The 14,879-nt window shown below is 46.8% G+C and overlaps 1 gene segment (V, D, J or C); it reads right to left on the bottom strand.

Annotated features, from left to right (window-relative positions):
• Nucleotides 1-6: 6 nt before the first annotated feature.
• Nucleotides 7-13,948, bottom strand: LOC144674856 (Ig heavy chain C region-like; the record flags this gene model as incomplete). The annotated part of the segment is given in 4 exon segments: nucleotides 7-280; nucleotides 900-1,214; nucleotides 1,430-1,726; nucleotides 13,879-13,948. Coding segments are annotated over 4 exon segments (956 nt in total), but the record flags the coding sequence as incomplete, so codon positions are not given.
• Between the last annotated feature and the right edge of the window lie 931 nt (nucleotides 13,949-14,879).

Genomic DNA, 14,879 nt, shown 5'->3' with positions numbered 1-14,879 from the left:
GTCGGCAGATCCTGATGGCTCACCACGCAGTAGAACTCAGCCCCACTCAGCCAGGCTTGTGTCGAGATGTTTACGTTGCTGACCACGCTGTCAGGATCCGCTCCCGGTTGGACGGCGATCTCTGATTTCAAAGGCTTCTTCTCTTGTGTCCAGGACACGAGGACTCCATAAGGAGCATTAGAAACGATGCAGGTTAATGTCACGGTCGCCTCCAGTAAGACCTGTTCTATTGGCGGTGGCAGTAGAGTAATTGTGGGATCATTGCGGCAGGGGGAATCATCTGTGAGACAGAAATGAAAATCAACCAAATTTTCACCTTCAGAAGCAGGACAGCAGTATTCAGCCTTCACTCCCTGAAGGAGAATAAATCACCTTGGACATATCAACCTCTAAATATCGTCTTTAATTTTCTTTACACAATGGAAAACCAGCTTGGTCTGTGTAAATCGTTCTCATAATTTAAGTCCTTCAGCCCCGGTGACATTCTCATGAATCTATGTTGCCCCAGTCCCAATACAAATATACCATTCCTGGGCCCTGGAATGCAGTACTGAAAGCCGTTTTATAAATAGGGTGGATGCACTTTCCAACACTCTATCCCGAAGCTGTTACCAGTGAAGGGTTCCAGACACCTTCTGCCTCTCCAAATATGATCAGCTGACTCAGGGTAAAGCTAATGTCAAGTCCACCTCACTCATTCTGTGACGTCAATGCAGAGACGTGACGTGATAAAATCCTTAATGGTGAACAATCCGAATGCAGCCCTTACATCGGAATTAAACAATAACTACATGATAGTAAATTAGAAGTTGTTCCGTCTACTAACTCCAATAAATTCCTGATTTGATTAACATCGGAGAGCAGAATGATCTATTGCTCCCTCGGATTGTATTTCTTACCCTCACACTTGGTGGCGTTTCGACTTTGGGTGACCCCTTGGTGAGTGACCTGACAGGTATAGACCGCGTCGGTGAACCATGCCCCAGCGGAAACTTTCAGCCGACTGGTCGCCGAGAAGTTCCCGTTCACTTCAAAGGCGGGAGAGGTGACAATTCCTGAATCCATGGGTTGTCCATTCTTCAGCCACTTCACGGTGATTGGATTTGGTCGGAAATCGACGATTGAACAGACGGCGGTTGCAAATTTGTTGGTTGTGATTTCTTCCCGGGAACTCACGGTGAGGAGAACAGTTGGAGGGAAGATGTCAGGAGGACCTTCAAGAAACACAGGTTAAACATTTCTGGGAGAAGAAATTGATAACAGACACAACTAATTCCTATATTTTAATAGGTTCTTTTCCGTTAATAGACAGTAACCCTAGAATTTGCAGGGATCAGATCTATGCAGAGCACTATAAATGTGTTATAACCAAGGCCCTGTACAGGTTAATCACAGCCTTTCTGTTTCTCACAGGTTCCCCAACACTTACATTGCATTTTAATGCTCTTGGCTGAGCCGCTGTATTGAACCTCACACTTGATTTTGCTGCATTCTCCCTCTGACTCGGTGATGGTTAACTGGCTGCTCAGGGTGAAGGTTCCCTTCTGGTTTCTCACTGACGGGTAAGTCTTAAATCCAGTCATCGGCTGCCCATCTTTCTTCCAGGTCAGGCTAGTGATTTCTGGGGAGTAGTCCATCGCCAAACAGCCGTAGGTGACGGAGCCGTCGGTGTTGTGTTGCTGGCAGGAGGAGACCAGCCTGTAGAGAGTGGGCGGAGACGGTGTCGCTGGGAAAGAAAGGCCGATTGAACAAGTTAGACACTGTGATTTGTGAACATTAAGTCACCAAACAACTCAAAATTTGACTATAACTATAAACATATCCTAATATATTCCAACTAAAACCCACATCCACATTTGATCATTTATTATTTCTATCATTTGGTGACCCTCACCTGTCGGTTCCCTCTTTAGAAACCCACACCTCTTTTCCCGCCTCTATCCCATGACTAAAATAGAACATTTTGATGTCATCTGAATGACAACCTTTCAGTGGATTAAAATGGAAGAGCAGAGGATTTCCCCCATTATTTCGCCACCATTTATTTCTCAATCAACAGCACTTGGTGATAGAGAAATTGTCTCGTCATTCATATCATTGCAGTTTGGAAATTGGATCTGTTCAAATTGACTGATGTTCCCTCCCCTCTCCACGTCCCCCCAAAACAAAGAATAGCAACGACCCTTCGAAAGTACCTTTGCAATGGTACCTATATAATGACAATAGAACTCTAAACTGAATAGCAGTTACAGTAAGTACAACATTTTCCAATCGTATGTACATATGAACATGCGGATTAGTAGCGGGAGTAGGCCATTCTGCCTCTCGAGCCTCCTCCACCAATCACTCCGATCATAGCTGATCTGATTGTGGCGTTAACTCCACATTCCCGCCTACTCTCCGCTAACCTTTGACTCCCTTGTCAATGAAGAATCTCTCTACCTCTGCCTGGAAATATTAATGACTCCTCCTCCATCGCTCTCTGGGGAAGAGAGTTCCAAAGTTTCACGACCTTTGAGAGAAAAATAAAATGTCTTCATTTCCGTCTGAAATGAGAGACCTCTTATTTTTAAACCGTGTTCCCTATCGTTAGTTTCTCTCACAAGGGGAAACATCCTTTCAGCATCCACCCTGTCAATTTCCCTCAGGATCTTATATGTTTCAATAAAATCAGCTCTCATTATTCTAAAATCCAATGGACACAGGCCCAGCCTATCCAAACTCTCCTCATGAGATAACCGACAACACCTCTCAGTATCATTTATATGAACATTCTCTGAAGAGCTTCTAATGCTTTTATAACCTTTCTTAAATGAGACCAAATCTGGACACAGTAATTCACAGGGTCTCATCAACGCCCTGTTAAAATGTAGCAAAACATTCTTATTTTTATATTCTATTCCCTTTGTAGTAAATGACAAGATTCCCTTTGCCTTCCTCATCACTTGCTGTTCCTGTGTTATAACTTTTTGTGATTCATGCACGAAGGGATCCACATTCCTCTGTACCTCAGGGTTCTGCAATCTCTCTCCCTTTCAATAATATGCTGATTTTGTATTCTTCAATCCAAAGTGGACAAGTTTATATTTTTCCACATTATACGGCATCTTCATTTTTTTGCCCACTCACTTAACCTATCTATGTCCCTTTGCTGACCTTTATCCCCTCTTCACCATTTACATTCCTATCTATCTTTGTGTTATCAGCAAATTTAGCAAATTCATTCAGTCCTTTCGTTCATAGTAATTTGTAAATAGTTGAGGCCGCAGCATTGATCCCTGTGGCACTTCACTTGTCACATCTTGCCAACCTAAAATAAACAATTTATCCCAACTCTCTGTTTCCTGATAGCTAACCAAACTTCTACCCGTGCTGAACTGTGACAGCCGACACCATTATTTTGTGTAGTAACCTTTGATGTGCCACTTTGTCAAATGCCTTCTGGGAGCACAAGTACAGCAGATCCACAGATTCCCCTTTATTCATGTTCCTTTTTGCTTCCCCGAAAGGCCTCAAATAAATAAGCCAAACATGATTTCCCTTTCACAAAACCATGATGGATCCACATAATTGAATTTGGATTTTCTGAGTGACCCATGATAGACTCCATAATAATAGATTCCAGCATTTTTGTTCTGACAGATGTTAAGCTCATTGGCCTGTAGTTTCTTGCTTTCCCTTTCCCTCCTTTAATTAATATAAAAGCCTCATTCTCTATTTTCCAATCTGATGAGACCTTTCCAGAATCTAGGGAATTTTGGAAAATTAAAACCAATGCCTGTGCTATTTTAGCAACCACCTCGTTAAGGCCAAAATATTTGTGCAACTTCTCTGCCCATTTCCTTATTTTCCTTTATTACGGACTTGTCCCATCCGTGTCCCGTGGCTGGATTGTGGCTCCCGAAGCCCCTCTTTATGGACCCTGGAGCCGTTGTTCAAAATGCTGGTAAAACGGGTAAATGGAGTTGAAGATATCCGTATCTTCAATTGCTCCTCCAATCACAGGCGGGTCTTCTATCCCGTTAGCGGCTGATAGGCTGGCTTGTGGGCCTATCAGCAGTAAAAGTGGGAGACAAACAGGTTGTGATTGGAGGGGCAGCGAACACCCGCTGGAGAAAGGCGCAGGGAGCCGGGGGGAAGCGCACAGACACATTGTCTCCCTTCTATCCCAGGCACTTAGCGCCTTTCCCCGGGAATAGGCAGGATTTCAGGAGGAGGAGAGACAATGAGGGAGAGAGAGAGGGAGAGATAGGGAGAGTGGGGCCCAGGGCCTCGGCTCGCAACTACTTTAGACGGGCTCTCCCCGCTATAGCCCGGCCTCCCTGCCCTTCCCCCTCTCTGCCCTGTCCCCCCGCCTTTCTGCCCTTTCCCCTTCCGCCTCTCTGCCCTTCCCCCCCATGCATCTCTGCCCTTTCGCCCTCCCGCCTCTCTGCCCTTTCCCCCTTCCGCCTCTCTGCCCTTTCCACCCTCTCTCCACTCCGCCCTTTCCCCCTCCCGCCTCTCTGCCCTTTATCCCTCCCGCCTCTCTGCCCTTTCCCTCTCCCGCCTCTCTGCCCTTTCCCCCTCCCGCCTCTCTGCCCTTTCCCCCTCCCGCCTCTCTGCCCTTTCCCTCTCCCGCCTCTCTGCCCTTTCCCCCTCCCGCCTCTCTGCTCTTTCCCCCTCCCGCCTCTCTGCCCTTTCCCCCTCCCGCCTCGCTGCCCTTTCCCCCTCCCGCCTCGCTGCCCTTTCCCCCTCCCGCCTCGCTGCCCTTTCCCCCTCCCGCCTCGCTGCCCTTTCCCCCCCGCCTCTCTGCCCTTTTCCCCTCCCGCCTCTCTGCCCTTTCCCCCTCCCGCCTCTCTGCCCTTTCCCCCTCCCGCCTCTCTGCCCTTTCCCCCTCCCGCCTCTCTGCCCTTTCCCCCTCCCGCCTCTCTGCCCTCCCCCTCCCGCCTCTCTGTCCTTTCCCCCTCCCGCCTCGCTGCCCTTTCCCCCTCCCGCCTCTCTGCCCTTTCCCCCTCCCGCCTCTCTGCCCTTTCCCCCTCCCGCCTCTCTGCCCTTTCCCCCTCCCGCCTCTCTGCCCTTTCCCCCTCCCGCCTCTCTGCCCTTTCCCCCTCCCGCCTCTCTGCCCTTTCCCCCTCCCGCCTCTCTGCACTTACTCCATGGCTCTCTGATCTTTTGCACTGGCTCTCTGAACATTACCCCAGCTCTCTGCCCTTTTCCCCCTTCCGCATCTCTGCCCTTTCCCCCTCCCGCCTCTCTGCCCTTTACCCCCTCCGCCTCTCTGACCTTTCCCCCTCCCTCGTCTCTAACCTTTCCCCCTCCCTCCTCTCTGACCTTTCCCCCTTCCTCCTCTCTGCCCTTTCGCCCTCCCTCCTCTCTGCCCTTTTCCCTTGCTGCCTCTCTGCCCTTTACCCCTCCCACCTCTCTGCCCTTTACCCCTCCCGCCTCTCTGCCCTTTCCCCCTCCCGCCTCTCTGCCCTCCCCCTCCCGCCTCTCTGTCCTTTCCCCCTCCCGCCTCGCTGCCCTTTCCCCCTCCCGCCTCTCTGCCCTTTCCCCCTCCCGCCTCTCTGCCCTTTCCCCCTCCCGCCTCTCTGCACTTACTCCATGGCTCTCTGATCTTTTGCACTGGCTCTCTGAACATTACCCCAGCTCTCTGCCCTTTTCCCCCTTCCGCATCTCTGCCCTTTCCCCCTCCCGCCTCTCTGCCCTTTACCCCCTCCGCCTCTCTGACCTTTCCCCCTCCCTCGTCTCTAACCTTTCCCCCTCCCTCCTCTCTGACCTTTCCCCCTTCCTCCTCTCTGCCCTTTCGCCCTCCCTCCTCTCTGCCCTTTTCCCCTGCTGCCTCTCTGCCCTTTACCCCTCCCACCTCTCTGCCCTTTACCCCTCCCGCCTCTCTGCCCTTTCCCCCACCCGCCTCTCTGCCCTTTCCCATTCCCACCTCTCTGCCCTTTCCCCCACCCGCCTCTCTGCCCTTTCCCCCACCCGCCTCTCTGCCCTTTCCCCCACCCGCCTCTCTGCCCTTTCCCCCACCCGCCTCTCTGCCCTTTCCCCCACCCGCCTCTCTGCCCTTTACCCCTCCCTCCTCTCTGCCCTTTACCCCACCCGCCTCTCTGCCCTTTACCCCCTCCCGCCTCTCTGTCCTTTCCCCCTCCCGCCTCTCTGCCCTTTCTCTCCCCCCGCCTCTCTGCCCTTTCCCCCTCCCGCCTCTCTGCCCTTTCCCTCTCCCGCCCCTCTGCCCTTTCCCCCCTTCCTCCTCTCTGCCCTTTCCCCCTCCCGCCTCTCTGCCCTTTCCCCCTCCCGCCTCTCTGCCCTTTCCCCCTCCCGACTCTCTGCCCTTTCCTCCCCGCCTTTCTGCCCTTTCTCCTCCAGCTCTCTGCTCTTACTCCACGAGTGTCTGCGATTTCGCCCGGCCCTCTGACCTTTTCCCCTGTTCGCTGACCTTTGCCCCGTTTCTATGCCATTCCCCCCCAACCCCTCGGCTGCCTGCCCTTTCCCCCGCCTCTCTGCCCTTTCCCCTGCCTCCCTGCCTTTTCCCCAGGCTTTCTGCGCTTCCACCAATGCTCATCGCTCCATTCGGCCTTGCTCCACTTTCCGGCACTGGTCGGCCTCAGGCATCGCTTCCAGGTCTCTCTTCCCCACAGTTCCTGCCCTCCCACACACTGAAAAGTGATCGAGTGAGTGAGCGTGTGCATGATTGACAAAGTGAGGGTGGCTGAGTGAGAGTGGGTGGCTGAGTGAATGAGGGTGCGTGGGTGAGTGAAGGAGTGAATGAGGGTGGGTGGTGAGTGAGCGTGGACAGGTGTCTGAATGTGGTGAGTGAGGATGGATGAGTGAGTGAGGGTGGGTGATTGAATGAGGGTAGATGAGAGTATGAGTGAGGGTTGGTGGGTATGTGAGGGTGGGTATGTGAGTGAGGGTGGGTGTGTGAGGGTGGATGGATGAGTTATTTAGTGTGAGTGAAGATAGGTGAGTGAGGATGGGTGGGTGAGTGAATTTGAGTGAGGATGAGTGAGGGTGGATGAGGAAGGATGGGTGCTTGAGTGTGAGTGAATGAGTGTGAATGAGTGTGGGTTAGTGAGTGAGGATGAATGAGTGTGTAATTGATGGTGAGTGAATGAGGGTGAGTGAGTGGGGGTGAGTGAGGGTGAGTGAGGGTAGGTGAGTGAGGGTGGGTGAGTGAGTTTGAATGAGGCTGGGTGGGTAAGGGTGAGTGAGGGTGAGTGAGCGAGTGAGTGTGAGTGAGCGAGTGAGCAATTGATGGTGAGTGAATGAGGGTGAGTGAATGGGGGTGAGTGGGTGAGGGCGAGTGAGGGTGCGTGAGTGAGTGAAGGCTGAGTGAGTGAGGGTGAGTGAGTGAAGGTTAGTGAGTAATTGATGGTGAGTGAATGAGGGTGAGTGAAGGTGGGTGAGGCTGGGTGAGTGAGTGAGGGTGCGTGAGCGAGGGTGGGTGAGTGAGGGTTGGTGAGCGAGGGAGTGAGGGTGAGTGAGTGAGGATGAGGGAGTGAACATGGGTGAGTGAGGGTGGGTGAGCAAGGGTGGGTGAGGGAGGGAGTGAGGGCGAGTGATTGAGGGTGAGTGACTGAGGGCGATTGAGTGAGGGCGAGGGTCTGAGGGTGAGTGAGTGAGTGATGGTGAGTGAGGGTGAGTGATTGTGGGTAGTGAGGGTGCCCAGGTGCAGGAGGCTCATCAAGGCGATGTTTCTCCGGATGATTTTCTGCTCTGGCTCAGCTTTCCATTGCCTGTTGTCCACAGCCGAGCTGGGGGCTCCTCCATTCGGATCCATCACCTCCACCTCCTTCTCTTCCTCTCCATCGATCCTGTCCCGATTCTCCATATTGATCAGCTTTCAGTAACACCGGCTGTGTAAAGTCAGGCAGCAGTGTAGATTGCTGGCCAGCTGTTTTAATGCCGATGCCTTTCTTTAAGAAACCCGTGCCAGTGCGAGAATAGGCAGACTGAAGGGGCTGGAGGGGACGGTTACAGAAAAACCAGGATGGGCCACGCAGGCATCTTGCACCAAGTGTGCACCATGTTGGGGATCCAGGAGGCCATGGTCTCCGCCACATCCCTCCCCTTTCCGTGTTCCTTTGTGTTTGGTTCAACACTTGGAAATTCTCCACATATATAGTGATGTCACCTGTGTAATTTCATTTTACACAACAGGTCTTCAGAAATGGAACAATAAACATGCACGTAGCTTCACGGCTTTTCATTCTGCAATTAGTATTTTCAGCCCACTTCTCATGTGAGAATGTTTGTGTGTGTGAGAAAGAGAAAGAGAGAGAGAGTGCAAGTGTATGTGTTTTTGAGAGAGAGACAGAGAAAGAGACAGACAGAGAGAGAGAGAGTGTGTGTGTGTGTGTGTGAGTGAGATAGGGAGTATAAGTGTGAGAATATGTGAGATAGAGAATGTGTGTGTGTGTGAGAGAGAGAGAGAATGAGAGAGACAGTGTGTGAGAGAGAGGGAGAGTGTGTTTTTATGTGTGTGCCATAGGGAGTATAAGTGTGAGAGTGTCTGAGACAGAGAAATGTGTGTGAGGGAGAGCTACTGTGTTTGTGATAGAGAGAGCAACTGTGTGTGTGTGTGTGTGTGTGTGTGTGTGTGTGTGTGTGTGTGAGAGAGAGAGAGAGAGTGTAGGGGTGTGAGTGATATGTAGAAAAATGTGTGAGAGTGTGTGAGAGAGAGAGCCAGTGTGTGTGTCAGAGAGAGTGTGTGTGTGAGAGCGAGTGTGAGAGACAGTGCATGTGTGAGAGAAACAGTGCGTGTGAGAGGGAATGTGTTTGTGTTTCTGTGTGTGCGTGAGAGAGAATGAGGATGTGTGTGTGTGTCAGAGAGTGTTATGTGTCTGTGCGTGAGTGAGAGAGGGAGAATGGAGAGTGTGTGCATGTGTGAGAGTGTGAATGTGTATGGGAGAGAGGGTGCACGTGTGTGAGAGTGTGTGTAGTTGAGAGAGTGTATGTGTCTGAGAGAATGTGAGTGTCTGTGTGAGAGTGTGTGTGAAAAAGAGAGGCAATGTGTGAGAGGCAGGGTGTGTGCATGTTAAAGAGAGTTTGTGTGTGAGAGGGAGAATGTGAGAGAGTGTGTGTGTGTGTGTATGCATGTGTGTGTGACAGAGAGAGAAAGAGAGAGTGTGTGTCTATCAGAGAGAGTGCGTGTTAGTGAGTGTGTGCAGGTGTGTGAGAAACAGCCTGTGTGACACAGAGAGTGAGCGAGTGATGGTGTGTGGTCAAGAGACTGAGTGAGTCGAGGTAGATCAGCCATGATCTTACTGAATGGAGGGCAGGATAGAAGGGCCGAATGTCCTCTCATGCTTTCATTTCTGTCATTCATTCCTCCCCTTGCAGGCGGCAATCCAATGATTCACTTCTTGATGGCGGCTCCTTTGCCCCAAATCCCCCGCAACTGGTTGTTTGGAGCGTGAGTCTGGTCATTGTCCATTTCAATCATTTAAATAACTTGCAGCCTCTGATCAGATCAGAACAGGCGCTGCTCTCTGGAGCCTCCCTGTCACTCCCTGATTCTGTTTGTTCTGAAATTGTGTTCAAGTTCAGGTCACTCACATTCAATGATTTTCGGATACTCAAAATGCTTAAACATAATTAATTCATTAAAATCTATACATGTTCTCTCCAGAAATATTGTTAAAAACAATTAACGTGCGTCATTTCACCCGAGCAATGGAACAACTAATTTTCACAGATCTGGCTAGAGAACCCACAGTTCGATGATGATTCAGTTTGTTTGACCTCTGCGGGGAAAAGACTGTCAGGTAAGGAACAGGACAAGTTAAGATATGGATTAAAGCCCCCACTCCTTCCCCAGTACACTCCTGTCATCAGCTGCAAGGGTGGGATTCAACAGAAAGCCAACTCTCCACTGAATTGTCAAACACTCCGGGTCAGGTACAGCATCGGTTTGACATAAAATAAAACTCTCTCTACATTGTTCCATCAAATATGCCCAGGAGAGGGTTCAATCCGGTTTTGATATAAGTGCTGTGCTGCAGGAGCCGGTCAGAGGCTGGGAATTCTGCGGCGAGTAATTCAACTCCTATCACCCAAAGAAAACTGACCATCTACAAGGCACAAGTCAGGACTGGGATTGAATAGTTTCCACTTGCCTCAATGTGTGAAACTTCAAAAAACCCCTAGGAACTCGATACTATCTAGGACAAAGCAGCCCACAGAATTGGTACCCCATCCACTGCCTTAAACTTTCACTCCCTCCCCCACTGACGCATAGTGACAGCAGTATGTACCATATACAAGATGCAATGCAGCAACTCACCAAGGCTCCTTCAAAACCCGCAACCTCTCCTAACTAGAAGGACAAGGGCAGCAGGTGCTTGGAAACTCCTGTATGTTCCCCTCCAAGATACTGAACATCCTGACTTGGAACTATATTGCCGTTGCTTCACTGTCAATGGGTCAAAATCCTGGAACTCCCGACCTAACAGCACTGTGAGTGTACCTGCAGCTATTCAAGGAGGTGGCATTTCAACGCTTTCTCAAGGATGGGAAATTAGGATGGGCAACAATGCTGGCCTTGCCAGCGACCCCAACATCCTATGACAGGATTAAAAATAAGATACAGGCTAATTTCTTCCTCCGCATTGTCCAATCAAATAGGTCAAGGACTGCTACAGCACGGATTAAAATAAGATAAAACTCTCTGCATTTCCTAACCGAACACTCCCAAGACAGTTACATCACTGGCTTAAAATTGACCAAACCTCCTTCGACAGTCTGTCTGTCGTTTCTGAATTGTCCTTTCTGACTGTCACAATGGGTTGGGCATCTCATTTCTGAGGCGCCTGGTCAAAAAGTCAAACTTTCACATTTCTCACAAATACAAGTTTTTTGAAGGAATAAGTCAAATTGCACTTCCTGAAATACAGGAGAGCGAACCAGAAGGTTAACAACCAGCCAGGAAGATTCCTGGTCCCAACACAGTGACCACGCGCACAGAAACAGAACAGACACAAATGGTGCAACAATCGAGTTCCCAGCAGATAGATCTGTTCAATCTGTCCATTTCATTCAAGCTGTTTGATTCTAATTGATCAATGGCCAATTTGCTACAATTATTCTATGACTTCTTTGAAATGAAAAATGATTTTCATTTCAAAGCTCCCTTTGAACTCCATCTAATTCTCCGTCTGACTCAAATCTCCAAACAATGTACGATTTAAGTTACCCTTAAAAAGAGCACAGCAAATACCACAGATTCAGGATAATTGGTTGTCCGTAATAAAGACTCAATGACAGGGTAAGAATTAAACAAATAAGGAAACATTCACATTGAAAACCCATTACCCACTGATTTGATTTGATTTTAGGTATAAATATAACCAATAAAAACATCGAGGTGGAACACCTTATCGAGCTGAGCACAGCTGAGTAAGAAAAGTATTCTTTTCTCAATTCATTTTGGATACAATTCAAAATTCTCTCCACCCTTTGAGATTTTGCATCACTATAATGTCCAGTATACTATTTAATTGTTGGAGTTCATTTATGTTGAATTAATGATCACTGATATTATATTGTAAGTTAATTATCTTGTTATTGTCAATTCATTTTCTTGTTAGCTGATTTCTACTTTATAATAAAAATAGTTTTCAATAATTGAAAATTTGTTTCTCCCTGGTACTTTGTGAGATAATTGGGGTTTATTTAAATCAACCTGACACTGAAACAATGTTGAACAATAAACTTCAAATTACAAGATGGTAATATTCAGGCAAGTATATCAATTTTACTTAAATCTGATCAATATTTACTATTTTATTTTTACTTCTCCTGCTCTGTTTTAATGGACAAAATTGTAAACTATGCGTTTCTAAACGGATTGAGAAATCATAAATTCCATCTATTCTCATCGAGTAATTCACACGACGAATTTATGAGTTGAATATTTGAAACACTTTCAAATCTGGCCGGATTCACATCGCATTAACTGTCGATGAGGTGTAATATCATCTGTTTGCTGAATCAAACTTGCCTTAAGTCCGAGCTATATGTAAACAAATGTTCCTGGCAGTTACTTATTATCAATGAAAGTGCTTCCTAGATAACAATCCCTATAATTTAATTGTTAAATACATTGTTCACTGAAAGAAGATCCAAATTGATCAGTATACAATTTGATGAGAATAATTCATTCAGATCATCTGCACCACTGAAATATAACCGGCAAATTGATTCCAGATTTTGTTCTTCAATTTAATATTTAATAAGAATTAAGCATGAATCTCAGATATAATCTGTTCTTCTCCTATAATTCTATTCTGTGTACAACACAGCTATGGGAGGCAGGATGTTGTTATTAAGTTCAAAACTAATACTAATGTTTGCAATTAAATTAACCTGTTCGAATTTCAAGCTTTTACTTGTCAATCTCTATTTATATGCAGTCTGCACCTTCCTCCAGTTCAAAAAAAATGTAAGAACAATTCCTTTACTGCCAGCGAATTACACCCCCCTGTAAACTGTTTAAAATTAGATTAGTGACAATTATCTCGCTATCCAAATCCCAATGACATTGAAGGAATAATATGGTTACGGCTGCACAGAAAGAATGTAATAACCGGATAGACATATTGCCAAACTGCAATGTCAAACTCCTCTTTAAGTCAATGCAAAAGTTATCAGGGACATAAAAAAGTAATTCAAAATCTCTTTTGAAACTGAACAATTCTGTAGTCAGTATATTCTTACTGAAATTTTTTCATGCATAATCACAAAATGTTTCCAGCCTAAACACTTTCCCGATCATGTTAATTGTGCGCAGTGCACAGCAGAATTGTGAAAGGCGATTAATGATCAATTAGGTTAACATGAAAGCTGTTCCGTCAACATGGAGAAATATTACCACATTATAATTGTATGAATTGTATTAATTTTACTCTACAGTTTGAAAACTTGGTAATTGTATAGTTTCTGATTGCAGTAACGAATTATGTTCTGAATGAGCGTCATAATCCATGGTTTAGTTTATTCTGCAATTATCACTTAAAATAAAGACAAAATGTTCTAACACATCTGTAAATGCTTTTTTAGCCATTTCTGAAGCCTGTTTGTTTTCTGCCTACAATCGCGCTTCAAGCAGATACAAACGCGTAGGCTGCTTCGATTCAAACGCAAAACGTGTAACCGCTCAATGTCACCGAGTTTAAACAATGCAGAAACAATGCAGAACCGCCAAACCGTTTCATAAATTCTACTAATTCAAAGTCACCCAGATACACAATCTCCTCAGCAGAAAAACACCAAAATCACATCACTGAGGGACTGAAACCCGTTTCACGGAGAAGCAGCTCAATTGTACAAACACTTCCAACAGAATCCAATGTAACATTGCAAGAAAATCTGAATATCGAATCCAGACAACCGCTCGTCACCAAATGAATGAATAATTAAACTAAACAGAAATATGGAATAATGTCAACGGCATTGTGAGTAGGCGGAACATGTTCAATAAATTAATATTGAAACTTGGCATATTTTGTTAATATTGGGTTTGATTTCAAACCGATTTAAACCCTTGTGCAACAGACGGTAAAACCCGCAGCCATTAGATGTCACCGAGGTTAAACATTGCAGAAACGTCAAACTGTTTTTACAAACGTTAGATATTTCAAGTAGCCCGGCCACACAGTATCCTCAGCAGATAAACACAAAATCACAACAACCAATGTCTCAATCCCTCAGCAGCACTTTTTATCAAAACACAGCGGAATTATATAACTCAATTTCAGCAGAATCACATGAAACATTGTAAAAACTTCTGCATATAGAATCCACCAAACTCAGGTTTCATTGGCTGAATGAATTATTAAAATAGACAAAAAAAGCAAAGAATCAAATAAAACAGTTACTAAATAAATGTGTGGTTCTTACCGGCAGTCACCGTCATCATGGTCCCTTGTCCCCAGTAGTCCGTCCCGTATATCACAGTGAGACACACCATGTCAAATACTGCGGCAGACTGTTCACTGTAAAATACAGAGATTTAATCTCACTGCGCTCTCAAAAACCTGATTCCGATACGCCTAAAAGTGAATCAGTGAGATATTTCAGCTTGTGCTGGTCACATTATATTTATAAATGTGATTGGAGTTCTTTAAAAGCCTCTGTGAAGATTTTGCGTGTCCGTAAACACAAACAAAGCGGAAGACTTTTACATATTTTTACAAACCAATATTACTTATACCCATTATTTTATTTAGCTCCCATTTTCTTTGACTTTTCCTGTTGTGATCGTGATCACCAATTTGAACAAACTCCTTCTGAAGTTTTTGTATGAGGATGTCGCTGTGCACAGCACTGTGACCCCACTGCTCTACTTGCACAGTAATAGATGGCGGTGTCTTCAGTCTTCAGGCTCGTCATGTCCAAGGAGAAGATGCTCCTTGAAGTGTCTTTGGACGCAGTAAATCGATTCTTAATTCCTGGGGCATAGTAGTTGCTGGATGAACTTTTGTACCAAAGCAGCCACTCCAGCCCCTGCCCGGGAACCTGTCGGACCCAGTGCATGTAGTAGCTGCCAAGATCGAAGCCGCTGGTTTTACAGGTCAGTCTCAGGGAGCCTCCGGGACGCCCGGTCTCTGCCTCTGGCTGAGTCAACACAACCTCCGACTGGACACCTGTAAAAATATATCAAAAACCCCGAGGATTAATCCTCGTGAACTGATTCCTGACTCTGTGACATTCCAGAGAGAGATTAACACTGAGACGGTAACAGTGAGAGACTTGGACAATAAAAACTACTCACGGGATAAGAAAGTCAGCAACAAACTGAGAGAAATCGCCGACCTCATTCTTCTGGTCACTTGGGGAAAATGGTTCTGTCCAGAACTCAGTGAACAAACCAGCTCCCGGACTGTTGGATTCCGGTCCCA

The sequence above is a fragment of the Cetorhinus maximus genome, unplaced genomic scaffold (assembly GCF_964194155.1).
Source record: "Cetorhinus maximus unplaced genomic scaffold, sCetMax3.hap1.1 HAP1_SCAFFOLD_831, whole genome shotgun sequence".
Lineage (NCBI taxonomy): Eukaryota > Metazoa > Chordata > Chondrichthyes > Lamniformes > Cetorhinidae > Cetorhinus > Cetorhinus maximus.
The sequence above is the reverse complement of the archived record's forward strand: the minus strand, read 5'-3'. Positions and strand labels throughout refer to the sequence as shown.